The 27,877-nt window shown below is 40.2% G+C and overlaps 2 protein-coding genes across 2 annotated transcripts in view; one reads left to right on the top strand and one right to left on the bottom strand.

The window, feature by feature from the left end:
• LOC133540959 (transducin-like enhancer protein 1) overlaps nucleotides 1–27,877 on the top strand; it is a 372,555-nt gene that overhangs the window by 181,121 nt on the left and 163,557 nt on the right. The gene's annotated exons all lie outside the window — the stretch shown is intronic.
• LOC133540526 (hepatoma-derived growth factor-related protein 2-like) overlaps nucleotides 9,385–27,877 on the bottom strand; it is a 34,523-nt gene continuing 16,030 nt past the window's right edge. Inside the window, exons 8-16 of the mRNA XM_061883197.1 lie at nucleotides 27,718–27,817; nucleotides 26,874–27,165; nucleotides 26,678–26,796; nucleotides 26,529–26,596; nucleotides 25,139–25,209; nucleotides 24,962–25,063; nucleotides 16,826–17,009; nucleotides 16,665–16,740; nucleotides 9,385–9,966 (exon numbers count right to left, since the gene is read on the bottom strand). Of these exons, the coding sequence (XP_061739181.1) occupies nucleotides 9,846–9,966; nucleotides 16,665–16,740; nucleotides 16,826–17,009; nucleotides 24,962–25,063; nucleotides 25,139–25,209; nucleotides 26,529–26,596; nucleotides 26,678–26,796; nucleotides 26,874–27,165; nucleotides 27,718–27,817 (1,133 nt within the window). The 3' untranslated portion in view covers nucleotides 9,385–9,845. The remainder of the gene's footprint in view (nucleotides 9,967–16,664; nucleotides 16,741–16,825; nucleotides 17,010–24,961; nucleotides 25,064–25,138; nucleotides 25,210–26,528; nucleotides 26,597–26,677; nucleotides 26,797–26,873; nucleotides 27,166–27,717; nucleotides 27,818–27,877) is intronic.

The following is a 27,877-nucleotide window of genomic DNA, read 5'->3' as shown; positions in this document are numbered from 1 at the left end:
TTCCTTGACTGCACTTAAATGTAGAATATATGTAGAATATATTTATACTATTCATCCATCCATTTTCTACCGCTTATTCCCTTTTGTAGTCGCGGGGGGCGCTGGCGCCTATCTCAGCTACAATCGGGCGGAAGGCGGGGTACACCCTGGACAAGTCGCCACCTCATCGCAGGGCCAACACAGATAGACAGACAACATTCACACTCACATTCACACACTAGGGCCAATTTAGTGTTGCCAATCAACCTATCCCCAGGTGCATGTCTTTGGAAGTGGGAGGAAGCCGGAGTACCCGGAGGGAACCCACGCATTCACGGGGAGGAAATGCAAACCCCACACAGAAAGATCCCGAGCCTGGATTTGAACCCAGGACTGCAGGACCTTCGTATTGTGAGGCAGACGCACTAACCCCTCTTCCACCGTGCACCCCTATACTATTCATGTATTATATATATGTTATATATTATTTATTATTATTATTGTCTATTGTGAGCGAAATGTGGTGGTGAATTTTCCCCACGGATCAATAAAGTACTTTCTATTCTATTCTATTCTATGTCCCTAAAAGATAAAAGAGGCTGAATGTGGGGTATATGTCCCTAAAAGTGTCTGGTGATGATGCCCAGTTTTCTCGACTCATGTATGTCCCGATAAAAGATGCTGAATGTGGGCTCTATGTCCCTTAAATATAAAAGATGCTGAATGTGGGGTAAATGTCCCTAAAAATAAAATATACTGAATATGGGGTGTATGTCCCTAAAAGATAAAAGAGGCTGAATGTGGTGTATATGTCCCTAAACTATGCTGAATGTGGGGTTTATGTCCCTAAAAAATAAAAGATGCTCAATGATGTCCCTAAAAGATAAAATAAGCTGAACGGTGTCCCTAAAAGATGAAAGATGCTGAATGGTGTCCCTAAAAGATGAAAGATGCTGAATGGTGTCCCTAAAAGATAAAATATCAGCATATTTAGGTGTCCCCAAAAGATAAAATATCAGCATATTTCATCTTTTAGGGACACCATTCAGCATCTTTCATCTTTTAGGGACACCATTCAGCATCTTTCATCTTTTAGGGACATCATTCAGCATCTTTCATCTTTTACACACATTCGGCATATTTTAGGGACATATACACCACAGTCAGCCTCTTTTATCTATTAGGGACATGTACCCCACATTCAGCATCTTTTATCTTTAAGGGACATAAGTGGTGTCCCTAAAAGATGAAAGATGCTGAATGGTGTCCCTAAAAGATGAAAGATGCTTAATGGTGTCCCTATAAGATGCTGAATGGTGTCCCTAAAATATGAAAGATGCTGAATGGTGTCCCTAAAAGATGAAAGCTGCTGAATGGTGTCCCTAAAAGATGAAAGATGCTGAATGGTGTCCCTAAAAGATGAAAGGTGCTGAATGGTGTCCCTACAAGATGTTGAATGGTGTCCCTAAAAGATGAAAGATGCTGAATGGTGTCCCTAAAAGATGACAGGTGCTGAATGGTGTCCCTACAAGATGCTGAATGGTGTCCCTAAAAGATGAAAGCTGCTGAATGGTGTCCCTAAAAGATGTTGAATGGTGTCCCTAAAAGATGAAAGGTGCTGAATGGTGTCCCTACAAGATGCTGAATTGTGTCCCTAAAAGATGCTGAATGGTGTCCCTAAAAGATGAAAGATGCTGAATGGTGTCCCTAAAAGATGAAAGGTGCTGAATGGTGTCCCTAAAATATGCTGAATGGTGTCCCTAAAAGATGAAAGATGCTGAATGGTGTCCCTAAAAGATGAAAGATGCTGAATGGTGTCCCTAAAAGATGAAAGGTGCTGAATGGTGTCCCTAAAAGATGCTGAATGGTGTCCCTAAAAGATGAAAGATGCTGAATGGTGTCCCTAAAAGATGAAAGATGCTGAATGGTGTCCCTAAAAGTGTGTGGTAATGATGGCCAGCTTCCTCTAGTTCGCTGTCATGTATGCTAACTTTGTAGCACCTGCCGGGTGGCTGACAGGTGGAGTGGGCTGTGTTGAAAGAAGGAGCAGTAGTTTAATAAAGACTTTTTGGTCATTTGTTGGTAAAAGTTGTGTTAAAAAATGACTTATGTCGGCTAAGCTGTGCGTGCCGAGCTAGCGGGGATGCTAGCTTTAGCCTGAATAATATGAGCAGGATGCTAGCTTTAGCCTGACTAAAATGCTCCATTTGGGAGAAAATGGGGCACATTAGTGTTGACTTTCAGGTGGAACTTTAGAAGAGGAGACGAGAGAAGACGTGCGGCGTGTTTACCTCATCTTCCTTGTGGTTCCTGATGCCACGTACTAAATCCTGCAGGTTTTTATCGAACATTCGATCGATGCTTCCTTTCACGATCTTCAGCGCCATGATGAATGACAAACTTCCAGGCCTTTCGTCTCTCGTCCACCCGGCAGCTGCAGCTTGGTCGAGCGAGCCCGGGCTGCTGCTGAAGCTCAGGCCGGAGATGGAGCGTCCTGTGCGGCGGGGAAGCTTCAGACTCAATGGAGGAAATGGCCGACAAAATGGCGTCTGGTGAAGTCAGCTGACTGGAGCATTACACACACCCATTAAAGTGCTACACACACCCCGCAGACTACCGACTATTAGACATTCTGCTGTGGGAATTAACTATCTACACACACCCCGCAAACTACCGACTATTAGCAGATTTCTGCTGTGGGAATTAACTATCTACACACACCCCGCAAACTACCGACTATTAGCAGACTTTCTGTTGTGGGAATTAACTATCTACACACACCCCGCAAACTACCGACTATTAGCAGATTTCTGCTGTGGGAATTAACTATCTACACACACCCCGCAAACTACCGACTATTAGCAGATTTCTGCTGTGGGAATTAACTATCTACACACACCCCGCAAACTACCGACTATTAGACATTATGCTGTGGGAATTAACTATCTACACACACCCCGCAAACTACCGACTATTAGCAGATTTCTGCTGTGGGAATTAACTATCTACACACACCCCGCAAACTACCGACTATTAGCTGATTTCTGCTGTGGGAATTAACTATCTACACACACCCCGCAAACTATCGACTATTAGCAGACTCTCTGTTGTGGGAATTAACTATCCACACACACTGCAAACTACTGACTATTAGACATTCTGCTGTGGGAATTAACTATCTACACACACCCCGCAAACTATCGACTATTAGCAGACTCTCTGTTGTGGGAATTAACTATCTACACACACCCCGCAAACTATCGACTATTAGCAGACTCTCTGTTGTGGGAATTAACTATCCACACACACTGCAAACTACTGACTATTAGACATTCTGCTGTGGGAATTAACTATCTACACACACCCCGCAAACTACTGACTATTAGACATTCTGCTGTGGGAATTAACTATCTACACACACCCCGCAAACTACCGACTATTAGACATTCTGCTGTGGGAATTAACTATCTACACACACCCCGCAAACTACCGACTATTAGACATTCTGCTGTGGGAATTAACTATCTACACACACCCCGCAAACTATCGACTATTAGCAGACTCTCTGTTGTGGGAATTAACTATCCACACACACTGCAAACTACTGACTATTAGACATTCTGCTGTGGGAATTAACTATCTACACACACCCCGCAAACTACCGACTATTAGCAGATTTCTGCTGTGGGAATTAACTATCTACACACACCCCGCAAACTACCGACTATTAGCAGACTTTCTGCTGTGGGAATTAACTATCTACACACACCCCGCAAACTACCGACTATTAGACATTATGCTGTGGGAATTAACTATCTACACACACCCCGCAAACTACCGACTATTAGCAGATTTCTGCTGTGGGAATTAACTATCTACACACACCCCGCAAACTACCGACTATTAGCTGATTTCTGCTGTGGGAATTAACTATCTACACACACCCCGCAAACTATCGACTATTAGCAGACTCTCTGTTGTGGGAATTAACTATCCACACACACTGCAAACTACTGACTATTAGACATTCTGCTGTGGGAATTAACTATCTACACACACCCCGCAAACTACTGACTATTAGACATTCTGCTGTGGGAATTAACTATCTACACACACCCCGCAAACTACCGACTATTAGCAGATTTTTTCTGTGGGAATTAACTATCTACACACACTCCGCAAACTACTGACTATTAAAAATTCTGCTGTGGGAATTAACTATCTACACACACCCCGCAAACTACCGACTATTAGCAGATTTCTGCTGTGGTAATTAACTATCTACACACACCCCGCAAACTACTGACTATTAGACATTCTGCTTTGGAAATTAATCTACACACACCCTGAAAACTACCGACTATTAGCAGACTTTCTGATGTGGGAATTAACTATCTACACACACCTCGCAAACTACCGACTATTAGCAGACTTTCTGTTGTGGGAATTAACTATCTACACACACCCCACAAACTACCGACTATTAGCAGAAAACTCTTGTCTCCATGGCAACGTTTCTGTCGCTTTCGCTCATTTGCCGCTTTTCCACTTATGCAGGGGTAGGCAACCCAGAACGTTTTTGGAGTGGGGGGGGCTCGCTGTTGAGTTTACAGTTACAGTACCACAATTAGTCCCGTATCGGCTATACCAGACATACCACACTGTGATTGGTAGATTCCTTCAGCTCCGCACACAATGCTGTCAAGCAACCTTCATGTAAAACTTGCGAACCGCGCTAACAATAAACTTTTATAGTAAGGTGGGGGCCGCAAAATAAGGTATTTTGTCTCATCAAAGTGTGAATAGAAGCAATGTGTCAAAAGAGGAATATGTATATATATATATATATATATATATATATATATATATATATATGGCAAAGTTTCTGTCGCTTTCACTCATTTGCCGCTTTTCCACTTATGCAGGGTAGGCAACCCAGAACGTTTTTGGAGTGGGGGGGCTCGCTGTGGAGTTTAAGTTACGGTACCACAATTAGTCCCGTATTGGCTATACCAGACATACCACACTGTGATTGGTAGATGCCTTCAGCTCCGCACACAACGCTGTCAAGCAACCCTTCATGTAAAACTTGCGAGCCGCGCTAAAAATAAACGTTCATAGTAAGGTGGGGGCCGCAAAATAAGGTCTCGCAGGCCGCGTGTTTGAGACCCCTGTTTTAAAGCAATAATCTGCCGGAAGTTGAATAATAACATAGTATTTAAGGAGCAGAGCCAAATGCTTTATGGCGCCGACAGTGTCTCATCAAAGTGTGAAGTAGGGAGTTTTGAACATGCTCACACAGCAGTTATAACACCTGCTGCTCTACTTGGTTTATTCAGGAGAATTCCATTTTAGTCTGCAGCTACACTTTGTGGTGAACATTAGCAGACTCGCACATCACAGGGTGCAATAACACCGCATTAATAGAAGCAATTTGTCAAGAGAGGAATATATATATATATATATATGGCAACGTTTCTGTCGCTTTCGCTCATTTGCCGCTTTTCCACTTATGCAGGGGTAGGCAACCCAGAACGTTTTTGGAGTGGGGGAGGGGCTCGCTGTGGAGTTTACAGTTACGGTACCACAATTAGTTCCGTATCGGCTATACCAGACATACCACACTGTGATTGGTAGATTCCTTCAGCTCCGCACACAACACTGTCAAGCAACCCTTCATGTAAAACTTGCGAGCCGCGCTAACAATAAACGTTTATAGTAAGGTGGGGGCCGCAAAATAAGGTCTCGCGGGCCACGTGTTTAAGACCCCTGTTTTAAAGCAATAATCTGCCGGAAGTTGAATAGTAACATAGCATTTAAGGAGCAGAGCCAAATGCTTTATGGCGCCGACAGTGTCTCATCAAAGTGTGAAGTAGGGAGTTTTGAACATGCTCACACAGCAGTTATAACACCTGCTGCTCTACTTGGTTTATTCAGGAGAATTCCATTTTAGTCTGCAGCTACACTTTGTGGTGAACATTAGCAGACTCGCACATCACAGGGTGCAATAACACCACATTAATAGAAGCAATGTGTCAAAAGAGGAATATGTATATATATATATATATATATATATATATATATATATATATGGCAACGTTTCTGTCGCTTTCGCTCATTTGGCGCTTTTCCACTTATGCAGGGGTAGGCAACCCAGAACGTTTTTGGAGTGGGGGGGCTCGGTGTGGAGTTTACAGTTACGGTACCACAATTAGTCCCGTATTGGCTATACCAGACATACCACACTGTGATTGGTAGATTCCTTCAGCTCCGCACACAACACTGTCAAGCAACCTTTCATGTAAAACTTGCGAGCTGCGCTAACAATAAACTTTTATAGTAAGGTGGGGGCCGCAAAATAAGGTATTTTGTCCCATCAAAGTGTGAAGTAAGGAGTTTTGAACACGCTCACACAGCAGTTATAACACCTGCTGCTCTACTTGGTTTATTCAGGAGAATTCCATTTTAGTCTGCAGCTACACTATGTGGTGAACATTAGCAGACTCGCACATCACAGAATGCAATAACACCGCATTAATAGAAGCAATGTGTCAAAAGAGGAATATATGAATATATATATATATATATATATATATATATATGGCAACGTTTCTGTCGCTTTCGCTCATTTGGCGCTTTTCCACTTATGCAGGGGTAGGCAACCCAGAACGTTTTTGGAGTGGGGGGGCTCGGTGTGGAGTTTACAGTTACGGTACCACAATTAGTCCCGTATTGGCTATACCAGACATACCACACTGTGATTGGTAGATTCCTTCAGCTCCGCACACAACACTGTCAAGCAACCTTTCATGTAAAACTTGCGAGCCGCGCTAACAATAAACGTTTATAGTAAGGTGGGGGCCGCAAAATAAGGTCTCGCGGGCCACGTGTTTAAGACCCCTGTTTTAAAGCAATAATCTGCCGGAAGTTGAATAGTAACATAGTATTTAAGGAGCAGAGCCAAATGCTTTATGGCGCCAACACTGTCTCATCAAAGTGTGAAGTAGGGAGTTTTGAACACGCTCACACAACAGTTATAAAACCTGCTGCTCTACTTGGTTTATTCAGGAGAATTCAATTTTAGTCTGCAGCTACACTTTGTGGTGAACATTAGCAGACTCGTACATCACAGGGCGCAATAACACCGCATTAATAGAAGCAATGTGTCAAAAGAGGAATATATATATATATATATATATGGCAACGTTTCTGTCGCTTTCGCTCATTTGCCGCTTTTCCACTTATGCAGGGGTAGGCAACCCAGAATGTTTTTTGGAGTGGGGTGGCTCGGTGTGGAGTTTACAGTTACGGTACCACAATTAGTCCCGTATTGGCTATACCAGACATACCACACTGGGATTGGTAGATTCCTTCAGCTCCGCACACAACGCTGTCAAGCAACCCTTCATGTAAAACTTGCGAGCCGCGCTAACAATAAACTTTTATAGTAAGGTGGGGGCCGCAAAATAAGGTATTTTGTCTCATCAAAGTGTGAAGTAGGGAGTTTTGAACATGCTCACACAGCAGTATTAACACCTGCTGCTCTACTTGGTTTATTCTGGAGAATTCCATTTTAGTCTGCAGCTACACTTTGTGGTGAACATTAGCAGACTCGCACATCACAGGGTGCAATAACACCGCATTAATAGAAGCAATGTGTCAAAAAAGGAATATATATACATATATATATATGGCAACGTTTCTGTCGCTTTCGCTCATTTGCCGCTTTTCCACTTATGCAGGGGTAGGCAACCCAGAACGTTTTTTGGAGTGGGGGGGCTCGCTGTGGAGTTTACAGTTACGGTACCACAATTAGTCCCGTATTAGCTATACCAGACATACCACACTGTGATTGGTAGATGCCTTCAGCTCCGCACACAACGCTGTCAAGCAACCCTTCATGTAAGACTTGCGAGCCGCGCTAACAATAAACTTTTATAGTAAGGTGGGGGCCGCAAAATAAGGTATCGCGGGCCGCGTGTTTGAGACCCCTGTTTTAAAGCAATAATCTGCCGGAAATTGAATAATAACATAGTATTTAAGGAGCAGAGCCAAATGCTTTATGGCGCCAACAGTGTCTAATCAAAGTGTGAAGTAGGGAGTTTTGAACACGCTCACACAGCAGTTATAACACCTGCTGCTCTACTTGGTTTATTCAGGAGAATTCCATTTTAGTCTGCAGCTACACTTTGTGGTGAACATTAGCAGACTCGCACATCACAGGGTGCCATACCACCGCATTAATAGAAGCAATGTGTCAAAAGAGGAATATATATATATATATATATATATATATATATATATGGCAACGTTTCTGTCGCTTTTGCTCATTTGCCGCTTTTCCACTTATGCAGGGGTAGGCAACCCAGAACGTTTTTTGGAGTGGGGGGGCTCGCTGTGGAGTTTACAGTTACGGTACCACAATTAGTCCCGTATTGGCTATACCAGACATACCACACTGTGATTGGTAGATTCCTTCAGCTCCGCACACAACGCTGTCAAGCAACCCTTCATGTAAAACTTGCGAGCCGCGCTAACAATAAACTTTTATAGTAAGGTGGGGGCCGCAAAATAAGGTATTTTGTATCATCAAAGTGTGAAGTAGGGAGTTTTGAACACGCTCACACAGCAGTTATAACACCTGCTGCTCTACTTGGTTTATTCAGGAGAATTCCATTTTAGTCTGCAGCTACACTTTGTGGTGAACATTAGCAGACTCGCACATCACAGGGTGCAATACCACCGCATTAATAGAAGCAATGTGTCAAAAGAGGAATATATATATATATATATATATATATATATATATATATATATATATATATATATATGGCAACGTTTCTGTCGCTTTTGCTCATTTGCCGCTTTTCCACTTATGCAGGGGTAGGCAACCCAGAACGTTTTTTGGAGTGGGGGGGCTCGCTGTGGAGTTTACAGTTACGGTACCACAATTAGTCCCGTATTGGCTATACCAGACATACCACACTGTGATTGGTAGATTCCTTCAGCTCCGCACACAACGCTGTCAAGCAACCCTTCATGTAAAACTTGCGAGCCGCGCTAACAATAAACTTTTATAGTAAGGTGGGGGCCGCAAAATAAGGTATTTTGTATCATCAAAGTGTGAAGTAGGGAGTTTTGAACACGCTCACACAGCAGTTATAACACCTGCTGCTCTACTTGGTTTATTCAGGAGAATTCCATTTTAGTCTGCAGCTACACTTTGTGGTGAACATTAGCAGACTCGCACATCACAGGGTGCAATAACACCACATTAATAGAAGCAATGTGTCAAAAGAGGAATATATATATATATATATATATATATATATATATATATATGTATATATATATATATATGTATATATATATATATATATATATAAAAAAGTCAGAAGACATTAGTTGGACTTGAACTCTTCATTGTCTTACATATCATTCTGGATCAGATTAAAAAAGAAAAGCAGACACAAACTTAAGACAAGCAGTACTACAAACAGACGAGTGCTGTGTGTGTGAGATATTATTAATATGGGCTACAAAAAGGAAGCCAACAGGTGTCAGGGCTGCTCCATGATGTCAAAGTGAAATGTTTGGCTGAAAGCATACCTGCGGCAGCATGGATTCATTCTACAGTAGGAATAAAAAAAAAAAGGCCGGATGGTGTGAGAGAAGACGTGTGTGTGACACAAAGTATACCGAGGCTTCTTTACACGCGTGACAAAGGTCAGGATGGTGTGCAAGAAGCCACACCAAGTAAAGTATACCAAGGCTTCTTTACACGTGTGACAAAAGGGTCAGAAAGGGTGTCTGACTCCTCCTCTTCCACCGCCTTGGTCCACTGCACTGCTCTTTCCTTCCTTCTTTTAACTTTCCACTGGGGACGCTCGTGTCTCTGCAGAGATGTCGTTGTTGTTGTTGTTGTTGTTGTCGTCGTTGTCAGCTTGGGCAAAGTCGTTGGTCTGGGGCGGACTGTCGAGGCTGCGCCTGAGGACAACGTTAGCACAATCTTTTGGACTTTTCGGTTGCTTTTTTTTTGCGGATTAAAAAACAAAAGTGCTGAAAATAAAGTTGAATTGAATAACAAGAAAAGAACAATTTGTTGTGTTGTGTTTTTGTGGCAATTATCATTAATACAGTGGTTCTTAACCTGGGTTCAATCGAACTCTAGGGCAGGGGTCACCAACCTTTTTGAAACCAAGAGCTACTTCTTGGGTACTGATTAATGCGAAGGGCTACCAGTTTGATACACACTTAAATAAATTGCCAGCAATAGCCAATTTGCTCAATTTACCTTTAATAAAGAAATAAAAAAATATATATATATATTAGGGGTGTAACGGTACGAGGGTGTATCGAACGAGTTTGTACACTAAAGTCTTAACAAGCTGCTCTGCTTTCTGCCTCTGTCTGAGCAGTGAGCACCCAGCATTGTCCCGCCCACACAACCATCTGATTGGTTACATACAAAGCCAATCAGCAGTGCGTATTCAGAGCAATGTAACAGCCAATCGGCAGTGCGTATTCAGAGCACATGTTGTCAGTGCTCCGGCGTCGAGATGAGCAGATATGTATTTAGAATGACATCGTACACTCCCCAAATTGTAAAAAAAACTTCCCAGTCACGACTACTACTAACATCACTATGAACCCGTTGACCTTCTAGAAACTTAAACTGCAGCTCAGCTCGCTCATAGTTCTGGGTTGAGGTGAAGGCTAATTAGCTTTTAGCGTTACGTTAGCTCATTTTGCTGTGTGCGTGCGTTTGTGTGTGCGTGTATAATAAAAGTCAACTACAGGCTTCCCAAATGCTGTAATACATTAAGCATGATGAATTGACTTGAAACTGTTAAATGTTGCACTTTTTATATGTAGAAGAAAGTTTTATTCATTTTATTTAATCTAAGCAACAACTTGAGGCAGTTTAATGTGGATTAACGTGGGCAGAATTATTATAGTGTTCCCAATGTTAAAAGGATAAAGCCATTGTTTACAAATTTGGTAAATAAATAACCCAAAAATTTATATTTTGTTGTTTTCTTACTGTACCGAAAATGAACCGAACCGTGACCTCTAAACCGAGGTACGTACCGAACCGAAATTTGTGTGTACCGTTACACCCCTAATATATATATATATATATATGTTATTCCTTCGTACATTTTTTTTCCTTTTACGGAAGGTTTTTTGTAGAGGATAAATGATTAAAAAAACCACTTAATTTAACGGTTTAAAAGAGGAAATAACAGGAAAAAATTTAAAATTTAATTTTGAAACATAGTTTATCTTCAATTTCGACACTTTAAAATTCAAAATTCAACCGAAAAAAAGAAGAGAAAAACTAGCTAATTCGAATCTTTTTGAATTTTTTTTTAAAGAATTTATGGAACATCATTAGTAATTTTTCCTTATTAAGATTAATTTTAGAATTTTGATGACATGTTTTAAAAAGATTATAATCCAATCTGCATTTTGTTAGAATATATAACAAATTGGACCAATCTATATTTCTAACAAAGACAAATCATTATATTTTTCTAGATTTTCCAGAACAATTTTTTTAAAAGAAATTCAAAAGACTTTGAAATAAGATTTAAATTTGATTCCAAAGATTTTCTAGATTTGCCAGAATAATTTTTTTGAATTTTAATCATAAGTTTTAAGAAATATTTTACAAATATTCTTCGTCGAAAAAACAGACGCTAAAATGAAGAATTAAATTAAAATGTATTTATTATTCTTTACAATAAATAAAAAGAAAATTACTTGAACATTGATTTAAATTGTCAGGAAAGAAGAAGAAGGAATTTAAAAGGTAAAAAGGTATATGTGTTTAAAAATCCTAAAATCATTTTTAAGGTTGTATTTTTTCTCTAAAATTGTCTTTCTGAAAGTTATAAGAAGCAAAGTAAAAAAAATAAATTAATTTATTTAAACAAGCAAAGACCGAGTCTTTCAAATATTTTCTTGGATTTTTAAATTCTATTTGAGTTTTGTCTCTCTTAGAATTAAAAATGTAGAGCAAAGCGCGACCAGCTTGCTAGTAAATAAATAACATTTAAAAAATAGAGGCAGCTCACTGGTAAGTGCTGCTATTTGAGCTATTTTTAGAACAGGCCAGCGGGCGACTCATCTGGTCCTTACGGGCGACCTGGTGCCCGCGGGCACCGCGTTGGTGACCCCTGCCCTAGGGGTTCGGTTAGTCGGGCTCAGGGGTTCGGCGGAGGTCAAAACACACCCGACTCATCGTGTAAATAAAAACTTCTCCCTATCTGCGTATTACGGATACGGCAACAGCTGAGGTCACACTAATTTGCAGGTGTGTCATTTGTTGTGAGTTTATGCACTGTGTTGGTTTTGTTCCTTGAACAAGGTGATGTTCATGCACGCTTCATTTTGTGCACCCGTAAAAAAACATGGTAACACTTAAGGGACGCTGTGGCGCAGTGGAAGAGTGGCCGTGGGCAACCCAAGGGTCCCTGGTTCAATCCCCACCTAGTACCAACCTCGTCACGTCCGTTGTGTCCTGAGCAAGACACTTCACCCTTGCTCCTGATGGGTGCTGGTTGGCGCCTTGCATGGCAGCTCCCTCCATCAGTGTGTGAATGTGTGTGTGAATGGGTAAATGTGGAAGTAGTGTCAAAGCGCTTTGAGTACCTTGAAGGTAGAAAAGCGCTATATAAGTACAACCCATTTATTTATTTATTTAAGTATGGGGAACATATTCACCATTAATTAGTTGCTTATTAACATGCAAATTAGTAACATATTGGCAGAGGTGGGTAGAGTAGCCAGAAATTGTACTCAAGTAAGAGTACTGTTACTTTAGAGATGTATTACTCAAGTAAAAGTAAGGAGTAGTCACCCAAATATATACTTGAGTAAAAGTAAAAAGTATGTTGTGAAAAACTACTCAAGTACTGAGTAACTGATGAATAACCTGTTCGTTTAATGATTACGGCAACAAATAATGCACAAAAACATAAAAATAGCAATGAGCAAATTTAGAGCCAACAATATCTCTTAAGCAACTAAAACAATAATATATATTAAATAATAATACATTAAAATAAAAAAAAAGAAGGCACATTGAGCCACAATAACTTAATAGCACCATAGGCTCAGTAGGCATTCATTGATTGATTGAAACTTGTATTAGTAGATTGCACAGTACAGTACATATTCCGTACAATTGACCACTAAATGGTAACACCCCAATAAGTTTTTCAACGTTAATCAATTAACTTAATAAATGACCAAGTCGAGGTGATCTACCTCATATATACATACACATACACAGTGTATGTATATATATACATATACATACACACATATCATATATGTATATATATATATATATACACATATTTATATATACAGTATATAATTTATATGTACTTATTTTGCCGTTTTTGTTGACATGTTAAAGGTGTTTTAATGAATATACATGCATGTTTAACATATAGATTCCTATCTTTAATGAAGACAAGAATATAAGTTGGTGTATTACCTGATTCTGATGATTTGCATTGATTGGAATCAGACAGTATAGTGCTGATAATGTCCATGTTTTCAAAAGGAGGAGAAAAAAAGTTCCTCCTTTCTGTCTAATACCACATGGTATTTGGTTTTTGGCATCTTATTTGTCCAGCTTCCATATTCGTTTTTATACACTTTACAAGAAATACATCGGTTTGCTAGCTTGTTCGCGCTGGCTTTCAGAGACTCTTATTTTGTTAGCGCAGGCGCGATAGAGCGGCACTTTTATTGTGAAGACAGGAACTGTGCGATCAGTCTTTAGGCTTGTGACGGGAAGTACGGTTGAAATAAAAAGTGTCTTTTTTCCTTTACATTTTTGATTGATTGATTGAAACTTTTATTAGTAGACTGCACAGTACAGTACAATTGACCACTAAATGATAACACCCCAATAAGTTTTTCAACTTGTTTAAGTCGGGTTGAACGTGTGACGGTCACGTGACCACCTGGTTTTGTTTGATTGGTCCAACGTCACCAGTGACTGCATGTGATTGGTGAAACGCAGACATGCGTAGATCCTACTTTGAATGTGTGTCTGACAAAACCAAAACAAACATTAACAGATCGATTAAAAAAAAAGTAGCGAGTAACGAGCTGATTGTAGATAAATGGAGCGGAGTAAAAGTAGCGTTTCTTCTCTATAAATATACTCAAGTAAAAGTAAAAGTATGTAGCACAAAAACTACTCTTAGAAGTACAATTCATCCCAAAAGTTACTCGAGTAGATGTAACGGAGTAAATGTAGCGCGTTACTACCCACCTCTGCATATTGGCTCTTAAGTAGTCATTATTAAGTACTTATTAATGCCTTATTCGGCATGGCCTTATTATAACCCTAACCCTCTAACCCTGGCCCTTAGCCTTTTAAATTAAGTCTTTGTTACTTAGAATATGTTCCCCATACTAAAGTGTTACCAAAACATATAACTTTGTCTTGAATTTGAAAAAAATTTATTTATTTTTTTTTCCACTAAAGGAGGGTTCGGTGAATGTGCTTATGAAACTGCTGGGGTTCGGTACCTCCAACAAGGTTAAGAACCACTGCATTAACACCTGGTAGGTGTAGCGATTGTGTTATTTCTATGACACGTTGGTAATGTGCCTTCACAGAGTGGCTGTTATCAACAGTAACTGGCCGGTGGAACAATTGCATAAATAGTATGAAAGCTCTATGTTGCACAGGAGCAAGTGCACCATGGCTTTTGACAGGTTGACGTGGATAATTTTGAATCTTTCTCATTTATGTTATGCACTGCGGCAATTATCATTAATTCCTGGCAAGTGGAGCAATTGTATGAATTATGTTGCGCACCAAAACCTTTGATCGGTAGATGTGGATTACTTTGAGTATTTCTGTTAAACAAGGTGGCAAATATCCTTAACTGGCAGGTGGAGCAATTGCATGAAGGATATGACACCTCTACGTTTAACAGAAGCAAGCCTGGTAGCGCACCATCGCTTTTGACTAGTAGATTACTTTTGAGTATTGTAATTTTACATAGGGCGGCTATTATCATTAATAACTGGCAGGAGGAACAATCACATGAATTATACGACATTGTGGCCAAGCAAGTGTACCTTACTTGGCTCTTGACCGGGTGAGGTGGATTTTTTTTGTGTTTTTAATTTTGATTGTGCAGGGTGGCAAATATCATTCATGACTGGCAGATGTATCAAATCGCATTAATTCTAGGATACGTCTGTGTTGCACATGTGATCGTGGGTGAGCGAGTGTACATTAGCTCTTGAATGGCTGAGGTGGATTTCTTTTAGTCTTTTTCATTTATATTATGCAAAGTGGCTGTTATCATGAATAACTGGCATTCATTATATAATACGTCTGCGTTACACATGTGATGGTGTGTGAGCAAGCGTACCTTGGCTTTTGACTGGGTGAGGTGGATTATTTTGAGTCTTTTTCATAGGCTCCAGCACTTCCCACAACCCCATAAGGGACAAGCGGTAGAAAATGGATGGATGGTTGGATTTGAAAGTAGAACAAATGTATATTCTACAGTATAAGACAACTATGTTGTACAGGCAAGCGCATTTTAGCTTTTGACCGGTTCATGTGGATTGCTTTGAATTGATTTAATTTAATTAAATAAGGCGGCTATTATCATTAATAACTGGCAGGTGGAACAATCACATTAATTATACGACATTGTGGCCAAGCAAGTGTACCTTGGCTCTTGACTGGGTGAGGTGGATTTTTTTTTTTAGTCTTTTTCATTTCGATTGTGCAGGGTGGCAATTATCATTCATGACCGGCAGATGATATAAATCGCATTAATTCTAGGATACATCTGTGTTGCAAATGTGATCGTGGGTGAGCGAGTGTACATTAGGTCTTGAATGGCTGAGGTGGATTTTTTTTTAGTCTTTTTCATTTATATTATGCAAAGTGGCTGTTACCATGAATAACTGGCAAGTGGAACTATCTCATTCATTATATAATACGTCTGCGTTACACATGTGATGGGGTGTGAGCAAGCGTACCTTGGCTTTTGACCGGGTGAGGTGGATTATTTTGAGTCTTTTTCATAGGCTCCAGCACTTCCCGTGACCCCGTAGGGGACAAGCGGTAGAAAATGGATGGATGGTTGGATTTGAAAGTAGAACAAATGTATATTCTACAGTATAAGACAACTATGTTGTACAGTCAAGCACATTTTAGCTTTTGACCAGTTCATGTGGATTCTTTCGAGTTGATTTAATTTAATTAAGTAAGGCGGCTATTATCATTAATAACTGGCAGGTGGAACAATCACATTAATTATACGACATTGTGGCCAAGCAAGTGTACCTTGGCTCTTGACTGGGTGAGGTGGATTTTTTTTTTTAGTCTTTTTCATTTTGATTGTGCAGGGTGGCAATTATCATTCATGACTGGCGGGTGTATCAAATCGCATTGATTATGTGACACGTCTGTGTTGCACATGTGATGGTGTATGAGCATGCGTACCCTGGCTTTTGACAAGGGTGAGGTGGATTATTTTGAGTTTTTTCCTTCGCATGACGCAAAGTGGCTGTCATCACAAATAACTTGCAGATGGAACAATTGCATAAAGTGTAAGACGGGCAAGCGCAGCTGAGCTTTTGAGCAAGTTAAAGTGTATTAATCCGAGTGATGTTATAAGACTGACCTGATTGGACTAGAAGCAGCGTGGTCATGACTCTCATCTTTCGCTTCCTCTCCTTTCTGTCCGGACTCTCCGTTGACTGCGGTGGAATGGAGCCGGGGAACATTTGCATCTTTTAGCAATACAGTAGTGCTCCTTTGCATGAGCAGATCAAAGTGTTCCACCTGTGTCTTGCTCCTCCTTCTCCTTCTTCTCCTCCTTGTCCTCGTCCTTGTCCTCGTCCTTGTCCTTGTCCTCGCCTTTGGGCTTGGCTGCCACCTCTGCTTTGCCCACAAAGCGCAGCTTGAGTTTGTTGTAGACCTGACTGGCCTTCTCCATCACCGCCTGGCTGGCTTTGTAGCGCCGGATCTGCAGCAGAGAAGACAACGTACATTTCCAACAGCAATTTCAAAGCTCGGTTGGTAGAGCGGCCGTGCCAGCGACTTCAGGGTTCCAGGTTCGATTCCCGCCCCCGCCGTCCTAGTCACTGCCGTTGTGTCCTTGGGCCACCCACACTGCTTTCAATGGAACTTTGATATTGGCCTTCACTATGTAAAGTGCTTTGAGTCACTAGAGAAAAGAGCTATATAAATATAATTCACTTCACCACAAACAGATATTATATTATTTGATACATCATATACTTTACTACTAATGTGAACACAGATCACATGATGCCCTTTTATTGTTGTGGTTTTTTACACTTTAGGTTTCATTTGCTCACTTCAGTCGACAAGGACTCAGTCAGTGTGAGGAAACTCATCAAGTCATGGTCAATACAGTGTGAGCGTCTAGTCATCAAGTCATGGTCCATACAGTGTGAGCGTCGAGTCATCAAGTCATGGTCCATACAGTGTGAGTGTCAAGTCATCAAGTCATGGTCCATACAGTGTGACTGTCAAGTCATCAAGTCATGGTCCATACAGTGTGACTGTCAGAGGTGTCATCAAGTCATGGTCCATACAGTGTGACTGTCAGAGGTGTCATCAAGTCATGGTCCATACAGTGTGAGCGTCAAGTCATCAAGTCATGGTCCATACAGTGTGACAGTCAGAGGTGTCATCAAGTCATGGTCCATACAGTGTGAGCGTCAAGTCATCATGTCATGGTCCATACAGTGTGAGCGTCAAGTCATCATGTCATGGTCCATACAGTGTGAGTGTCAAAGGTGTCATCAAGTCATGGTCCAGACAGTGTGAGCGTCAAGTCATCAAGTCATGGTCCATACAGTGTGAATGTCAAGTCATCAAGTCATGGTCCATACAGTGTGACTGTCAGAGGTGTCATCAAGTCATGGTCCATACAGTGTGAGCGTCAAGTCATCAAGTCATGGTCCATACAGTGTGAGCGTCAAGTCATCATGTCATGGTCCATACAGTGTGAGCGTCAAGTCATCATGTCATGGTCCATACAGTGTGAGTGTCAAAGGTGTCATCAAGTCATGGTCCAGACAGTGTGAGCGTCAAGTCATCAAGTCATGGTCCATACAGTGTGAATGTCAAGTCATCAAGTCATGGTCCATACAGTGTGACTGTCAGAGGTGTCATCAAGTCATGGTCCATACAGTGTGAGCGTCAAGTCATCAAGTCATGGTCCATACAGTGTGAGCGTCAAGTCATCATGTCATGGTCCATACAGTGTGACTGTCAGAGGTGTCATCAAGTCATGGTCCATACAGTGTGAGCGTCAAGTCATCAAGTCATGGTCCATACAGTGTGAGCGTCAAAGGTGTCATCAAGTCATGGTCCAGACAGTGTGAGCGTCAAGTCATTAAGCCATCAAGTCATGGTCCATACAGTGTGAGCGTCAAGTCATCATGTCATGGTCCATACAGTGTGAGTGTCAGAGGTGTCATCAAGTCATGGTCCATACAGTGTGACTGTCAGAGGTGTCATCAAGTCATGGTCCATACAGTGTGAGCGTCAAGTCATCAAGTCATGGTCCATACAGTGTGAGCGTCAAAGGTGTCATCAAGTCATGGTGCAGACAGTGTGAGCGTCAAGTCATCAAGTCATGGTCCATACAGTGTGAGCGTCAAGTCATCAAGTCATGGTCCATACAGTGTGAGCGTCAGAGGTGTCATCAAGTCATGGTCCATACAGTGTGAGCGTCAAGTCATCAAGTCATGGTCCATACAGTGTGAGCGTCAAAGGTGTCATCAAGTCATGGTCCAGACAGTGTGAGCGTCAAGTCATTAAGCCATCAAGTCATGGTCCATACAGTGTGAGCGTCAAGTCATCATGTCATGGTCCATACAGTGTGAGTGTCAGAGGTGTCATCAAGTCATGGTCCATACAGTGTGACTGTCAGAGGTGTCATCAAGTCATGGTCCATACAGTGTGAGCGTCAAGTCATCAAGTCATGGTCCATACAGTGTGAGCGTCAAAGGTGTCATCAAGTCATGGTGCAGACAGTGTGAGCGTCAAGTCATCAAGTCATGGTCCATACAGTGTGAGCGTCAAGTCATCAAGTCATGGTCCATACAGTGTGAGCGTCAGAGGTGTCATCAAGTCATGGTCCATACAGTGTGAGCGTCAAGTCATCAAATCATGGTCCATACAGTGTGAGTGTCAGAGGTGTCATCAAGTCATGGTCCATACAGTGTGAGCGTCAAGTCATCAAGTCATGGTCCATACAGTGTGAGCGTCAGAGGTGTCATCAAGTCATGGTCCATACAGTGTGAGCGTCAAGTCATCAAGTCATGGTCCATACAGTGTGAGCGTCAAGTCATCAAGTCATGGTCCATACAGTGTGAGCGTCAGAGGTGTCATCAAGTCATGGTCCATACAGTGTGAGTGTCAGAGGTGTCATCAAGTCATGGTCCATACAGTGTGAGCGTCAGAGGTGTCATCAAGTCATGGTCCATACAGTGTGAGTGTCAGAGGTGTCATCAAGTCATGGTCCATACAGTGTGACTGTCAGAGGTGTCATCAAGTCATGGTCCATACAGTGTGAGCGTCAAGTCATCAAGTCATGGTCCATACAGTGTGAGCGTCAAAGGTGTCATCAAGTCATGGTGCAGACAGTGTGAGCGTCAAGTCATCAAGTCATGGTCCATACAGTGTGAGCGTCAAGTCATCAAGTCATGGTCCATACAGTGTGAGCGTCAGAGGTGTCATCAAGTCATGGTCCATACAGTGTGAGCGTCAAGTCATCAAGTCATGGTCCATACAGTGTGAGCGTCAAAGGTGTCATCAAGTCATGGTCCAGACAGTGTGAGCGTCAAGTCATTAAGCCATCAAGTCATGGTCCATACAGTGTGAGCGTCAAGTCATCATGTCATGGTCCATACAGTGTGAGTGTCAGAGGTGTCATCAAGTCATGGTCCATACAGTGTGACTGTCAGAGGTGTCATCAAGTCATGGTCCATACAGTGTGAGCGTCAAGTCATCAAGTCATGGTCCATACAGTGTGAGCGTCAAAGGTGTCATCAAGTCATGGTGCAGACAGTGTGAGCGTCAAGTCATCAAGTCATGGTCCATACAGTGTGAGCGTCAAGTCATCAAGTCATGGTCCATACAGTGTGAGCGTCAGAGGTGTCATCAAGTCATGGTCCATACAGTGTGAGCGTCAAGTCATCAAATCATGGTCCATACAGTGTGAGTGTCAGAGGTGTCATCAAGTCATGGTCCATACAGTGTGAGCGTCAAGTCATCAAGTCATGGTCCATACAGTGTGAGCGTCAGAGGTGTCATCAAGTCATGGTCCATACAGTGTGAGCGTCAAGTCATCAAGTCATGGTCCATACAGTGTGAGCGTCAAGTCATCAAGTCATGGTCCATACAGTGTGAGCGTCAGAGGTGTCATCAAGTCATGGTCCATACAGTGTGAGCGTCAAGTCATCAAGTCATGGTCCATACAGTGTGAGCGTCAGAGGTGTCATCAAGTCATGGTCCATACAGTGTGAGCGTCAAGTCATCAAGTCATGGTCCATACAGTATGAGCGTCAAGTCATCAAGTCATGGTCCATACAGTGTGACTGTCAGAGGTGTCATCAAGTCATGGTCCATACAGTGTGACTGTCAGAGGTGTCACTTTGTCATGTCAGAGTTGTAAGCCACCGCGTACTTGCCATATTTTACAAATTAGAATGCATAAAAGAAGAAAAACATATGTGTTCTTGTACACATTAGGATTGTGAATGATGGGCAAAAATCCCCTTTTTAGCAGGTTCCAGTGTAATGATGCTGTCAATAAAACCTTTTGATGGGGACAGTTTAATATTTCCATTAGTTATATAGAAAACCTGCATCAGTGGAACAGATTGGTATAAAAAGTATACTTCATGCTAAAACCAAGCCCCTTCCAAACAAGTAAATGTTGCAAAACTTAAGGAATGTGAAGCTTTTTGTCGTCCTTTGAAACATGCTGAATATGTATGTGTTCAACACAGTGGATACCTTTTTAACACACCTTTTTAACTTTTTTAACATGCTGAATATGTATGTGTTCAACACAGTGGATACCTTTTTAACGCACCTTTTTAACTTTTTTAACATGCTGAATATGTATGTGATCAACAAAGTGGATACCTTTTCAACACACCTTTTTAACTTTTTTAACATGCTGAATATGTATGTGTTCAACACGGTGGATATATTTATAACTTTTTTAACATGCTGAACAAAAGGGAATGAGCGGTAGAAAATGGATGGATGGATGGATGGAACATGCTGAATATGTATGTGTTCAACACAGTGGATACCTTTTTAACACGTCTTTTTAACTTTTTTAACATGCTGAATATGTATGTGTTCAACACAGTGGATACCTTTTTAACACATCTTTTTAACTTTTTTAACATGCTGAATATGTATGTGTTCAACACAGTGGATACATTTTTAACACATCTTTTTAACTTTTTTAACATGCTGAATATGTATGTTCAACACAGTGGATGCCTTTTTAACACATCTTTTTAACTTTTTTAACATGCTGAATATGTATGTGTTCAACACAGTGGATACCTTTTTAACACATCTTTTTAACTTTTTTGACATGCTGAATATGTATGTGTTTAACACAGTGGATACCTTTTTAACACATCTTTTTAACTTTTTTAACATGCTGAATATGTATGTGTTCAACACAGAGGATACCTTTTTAACACAACTTTTAAACTTTTTTAACATGCTGAATATGTATGTGTTCAACACAGTGGATACCTTTTTAACACACCTTTTTAACTTTTTTAACATGCTGAATATGTATGTGTTCAACACAGTGAATACCTTTTTAACACACCTTTTAACTTTTTTAATATGCTGAATATGTATGTAATCAACACAGTGGATACCTTTTTAACACACCTTTTTAAGTTTTTTAACATGCTGAATATGTATGTGTTCAACACAGTGGATACCTTTTTAACACATCTTTTTAACTTTTTTAACATGCTGAATATGTATGTGTTCAACACAGAGGATACCTTTTCAACACACCTTTTTAACTTTTTTAACATGCTGAATATGTATGTGATCAACAAAGTGGATACCTTTTCAACACACCTTTTTAACTTTTTTAACATGCTGAATATGTATGTGTTTAACACAGTGGATACCTTTTTAACGCACCTTTTTAACTTTTTTAACATGCTGAATATGTATGTAATCAACACAGTGGATACCTTTTTAACACACCTTTTTAACTTTTTTAACATGCTGAATATGTATGTGTTCAACACAGTGGATACCTTTTTAACACATCTTTTTAACTTTTTTAACATGCTGAATATGTATGTGTTCAACACAGAGGATACCTTTTCAACACACCTTTTTAACTTTTTTAACATGCTGAATATGTATGTGATCAACAAAGTGGATACCTTTTCAACACACCTTTTTAACTTTTTTAACATGCTGAATATGTATGTGTTTAACACAGTGGATACCTTTTTAACGCACCTTTTTAACTTTTTTAACATGCTGAATATGTATGTAATCAACACAGTGGATACCTTTTTAACACACCTTTTTAACTTTTTTAACATGCTGAATATGTATGTAATCAACACAGTGGATACCTTTTTAACACACCTTTTTAACTTTTTTAACATGCTGAATATGTATGTGTTCAACACAGTGGATACCTTTTTAACACACCTTTTTAACTTATTTAACATGCTGAATATGTATGTAATCAACACAGTGGATACCTTTTTAACACACCTTTTTAACTTTTTTAACATGCTGAATATGTATGTTCAACACAGTGGATACCTTTTTAACACACCTTTTTAAATTTTTTAACATGCTGAATATGTATGTTCAACACAGTGGATACCTTTTTAACACATCTTTTTAACTTTTTTAACATGGTGAATATGCATGTGTTCAACACAGTGGATACCTTTTCAACACACCTTTTTAACCTTTTTAACATGCTTAATATGTATGTGTTCAACACAGTGGATACCTTTTTAACACATCTTTTTAACATGCTGAATATCTTTGTGTTCAACACAGTGGATAACTTTTTAACGCACCTTTTTAAGTTTTTTAACATGCTGAATATGTTTGTCTTCAACACAGTGGATACCTTTTTAACACATCTTTTTAACTTTTTGAACATGCTGAATTATGTGTTCAACACAGTGGATACCCTTTTAACACATCTTTTTAACTTTTTTAACATGGTGAATATGCATGTGTTCAACACAGTGGATACCTTTTCAACACACCTTTTTAACTTTTTGAACATGCTGAATATGCATGTGTTCAACACAGTGGATACCTTTTTAACAAAACTTTTTAACACATCTTTTTAACTTTTTTAACATGCCTGATACGTATGTGTTCAACACAGTGGATACCTTTTTAACACACCTTTTTAACCTTTTTAACATGCTGAATATGTAGGTGTTCAAGACAGTGGATACCTTTTTAACACATCTTTATAACTTTTTTAACATGGTGAATATGTATGTGTTCAACACAGTGGATACCTTTTTAACACACCTTTTTAACTTTTTTAACATGCTGAATATGTATGTGTTCAACACAGTGGATACCTTTTCAACACATCTTTTTAACTTTTTTAACATGCTGAATATGCATGTGTTCAACACAGTGGATACCTTTTCAACACATCTTTTTAACTTTTTTAACATGCTGAATATGCATGTGTTCAACACAGTGGATACCTTTTTAATACATCTTTTTAACTTTTTTAACATGCTGAATATGTATGTTCAACACAGTGGATACCTTTTTAACACATCTTTTTAACTTTTTGAACATGCTGAATATGTATGTGTTCAACACAGTGGATACCTTTTCAACACACCTTTTTAACTTTTTTAACATGCTGAATATGCATGTGTTCAACACAGTGGATACCTTTTTAACACACCTTTTTAACTTTTTTAACATGCTGAATATGCATGTGTTCAACACAGTGGATACATTTTTAACACATCTTTTTAACTTTTTGAACATGCTGAATATGTATGTGTTCAACACAGTGGATACCTTTTCAACACACCTTTTTAACTTTTTTAACATGCTGAATATGTATGTGATCAACAAAGTGGATACCTTTTCAACTTTTTTAACATGCTGAATATGTATGTGTTTAACACAGTGGATACATTTTTAACGCACCTTTTTAACTTTTTTAACATGCTGAATATGTATGTGTTCAACACAGTGGATGCCCTTTTAACACATCTTTTTAACTTTTTTAACATGCTGAATATGTATGTGTTCAACACAGTGGATGCCCTTTTAACACATCTTTTTAACTTTTTGAACTTGGTGAATATGTATGTGTTCAACACAGTGGATACCTTTTTAACACATCTTTTTAACTTTTTTAACATGCTGAATATGTATGTGTTCAACACAGAGGATACCTTTTTAACACACCTTTTTAACTTTTTTAACATGCTGAATATGTATGTGTTCAACACAGTGGATACCTTTTTAACACATCTTTTTAACTTTTTTAACATGCTGAATATGTATGTGTTCAACATAGTGGATACCTTTTTAACACACCTTTTTAACCTTTTTAACATGCTGAATATGTATGCGTTCAACACAGTGGATACCTTTTTAACACATCTTTTTAACTTTTTTAACATGCTGAATATGCATGTGTTCAACACAGTGGATACCTTTTCAACACACCTTTTTAACCTTTTGAACATGCTGAATATGTATGTGTTCAACACAGTGGATACATTTTTAACACACCTTTTTAAAATGCTGAATATGTATGTGTTCAACACAGTGGATACCTTTTTAACACACCTTTTTAACACACCTTTTTAACATGCTGAATATGTATGTTACAGTGTTGAAGCCAGTGGGAGGAGCTACCTTTTTAAGCGTGGCGATGAGATCGGCGTTCTTGTGCAGGATCTGGCCGGTGACAGGCAACACTTCAAGCTCCTCCAGGGCTTGGAGACACTTGTCAATGTCCTGCAGGTTCACAAGGCATCAGAGGCCATGCAGCATTGATTACAGGCTGACGTGATTGTGTCAGACCAAACTTACGGGGTTGTCCACTTTCAGTGCAAACTTAATATCTGTGTGGAGTTTTTGAAGTTTCTCCTCTGGCGACGCTTCTGAAATGAGGAACAGTCAAATCAACTTGGACACTTTTCATTGTACTTCGTGAGGACGAGGAACTCAGTACATTCAATGTGTTTTCTTAATTTTCAGGACTATTTACATTGTAGATTGTCACATCAAAACTATGACACCTGTGAAGTGAAAACCCTTTCAGGTGACTACCTGTTGAAGCTCACGGAGAGAATGCCAAGAGTGAGCAAAGGGTGGCTATTTTGAAGAAACTGCAATGTACTCAGTGGTTAGAGTGACCGCCCTGAGATGGGTAGGTTGTGAGTTAAAACCCCGGCCGAGTCATACCCAAGACTATAAAAATGGGAGCCATTACCTCCCTGCTTGACGCTCAGCATCAAGGCTTGGAATTGGGGGTTTAATCACCAAAAATGATTTCCGGGCGTGGCCACCACTGCTGCTCATTGCTCCCCTCACCTCCCAGGGGATGATCAAGGGTGATGGGTCAAAATGCAAAGAATAATTTTGCCAATGTGACAATCATTGGTACTTTAACTTTTTACGTTAGCATTAAGCTAGTGGCATTAAACCCAACCTTCATCCTGTATAATTACATTGCTTATTTTCAGTTTATTCCAAATTGTAGAGTCAATTCAAGGTGATTTCAACAATTCATGTACAATATATGTACTTTCCGTAGTGTGCATACTTTTACAGCGGCTTATTTGTGGGGAACATCAAAACACCTGAAGTCATTTTTTTTCATCTCTAATTCAAAGGACTGTTTACATATTTAGCGAACTAAATTCCAACATTCATGAAGGGCAGAATAACAGATTTGTTTTTAAATATATGTAAAACATTTGTTTAGCCTTATAAAAAAATATATATATGCATCATTGCCAATCAAACAACTCATGACATCATAAACATGTGATTTCATAGCCACACATAAGGTGGCAATCTGGGGGAAACCCTGAATAGGACACCCCAACTATATCTACTTTTTGAGATGAATAGTTAATTGACTATTCTACCTTCAAGGTGCTCAAAGCGCTTTGACACTATTTCCACATTCACACACTGATGGCAGGAGCTGCCATGCAAGGCCCTAACCAGGACCCATCAGGAGCAAGGGTGAAGTGTCTTGCTCAAGGACACAATGAAAGTGACCAGGTGGGTAGAAGGTGGGGATCGAACCAGGAACCCTCAGGTTGCTGGCACGGCCACTCTCCCAAATGCACCACGCCGTCCCCAATTTGTTTTGAACATCTCAAATTGAGCCACTGAATTCCTAAGATTAGTAAACAATATTACCAAACTTGTGAAGTTTAAGTCAATGTCCAAACGGGAAAGGACATACCTTTTTTCTTCTCTACTTTCTTGGGCGGAGCCCTCTCTGATTTATGTTTGGGTTTTTCCGGCTTGGACCTCCAGAGAGAGAGAGCAAGAAACTTTTAGGCCTCCACTTTTATGACGTGTGTGGCGCCGGTCATGTGACGGTGAGCTCACCTGGTTCTGGATCTTTCATCCGAGTGTTTGGCCTTCTTCTCTTTCAGCACTTTCTCCTTCCGCTCCTTCTTTATTCTGCCTTTGTTTTGGTTGTCGGACTTCTTGGCTGGTTTCTTCACCTTTACCAACAAGGACAAGTGCAAGACTAAACTTGTTGCGATCTGTGTGGTTTAAAAAAAAACAAAAAAACAAGTACCTCAGCTGGCGGTGGAGAGTCTGAGTCCGAAGGCGCCGGGATGGGTGGCGGAGGAGGTTTCTTGGACCTCTTCAACGGGTGATCGTCGACGCCTTCTTCTGAGCTGCTGCTGTCACTGTCGCTGGCCTTCTTCACCTCTTTTTCTCTTTTCCGCTTCTCCTCCTCCTCCTTCTCCCGCTCCCGTAGCCTCCGCAGCTCCTCCGCTTCTTCCTTTTTCCGCCGCTCCTCCAGCTCCCTCCTGCGTTCCTCGTCTCGTTTCTTCCACTCGCTGATGCGGTCAGGCTCGCTGTCGCTGTGGGGACAAGCCACAAGAATGGAGGCACAGTCTCACTTTCAAAGTGCAGATTTTAACCATTGGAATCATTTCTATAGTTTGAAAACATGCAGCGGGCCACATTAAATTATTTATTGTGTAGTATTAAGGCAAGGTAGCCGTGACCTGTAGCATGACTTCAAACTTGACACCCCATTGGCAGTTCCTGAGACAGGATCCATTGGTTCCGGCCTCAATTTACCCAAAGTGAGTGTTGCTTGATGAAGCAGTGAATTTTTCAACACTGAATTTTTAGTCACTGAATGAAAATGTTTTGATACAACACATTTTTGAACACTCATTTTTTACAGTGAATATTTATTTTTTTACACTGAATTATTTATGTAGTGAATTTGTATACACTGATTTTTTTTGTCCAATGACATATTCAGCATAATTTGATAAAAAAATAAAATAAAATCAGTTGACAAAATTCAAACACAAACAATTAAGTTTAATAAATTCAGTGTCAAAAAAAAGCTTTAGTAACCAAGACACCAATTAAACTCTGTAGCGGGGCAGCAGGCTCACCTGTCGCTGTCTGACGATGATGACGACGCTGCCGCCACCACCGCACGTTTTGGAGGCACAGCTTTGGGTTTTCTTGACCGAGGCTTGGGTGCAGGTTTCTCTGTGGAAGGAAAGACGGTCGTGTGAAAATATAATGAGGAGATAAACCAAATCAATTAGG

The sequence above is a fragment of the Nerophis ophidion genome, linkage group LG22 (genome assembly GCF_033978795.1).
Source record: "Nerophis ophidion isolate RoL-2023_Sa linkage group LG22, RoL_Noph_v1.0, whole genome shotgun sequence".
NCBI lineage: Eukaryota > Metazoa > Chordata > Actinopteri > Syngnathiformes > Syngnathidae > Nerophis > Nerophis ophidion.
The sequence above is the reverse complement of the archived record's forward strand: the minus strand, read 5'-3'. Positions and strand labels throughout refer to the sequence as shown.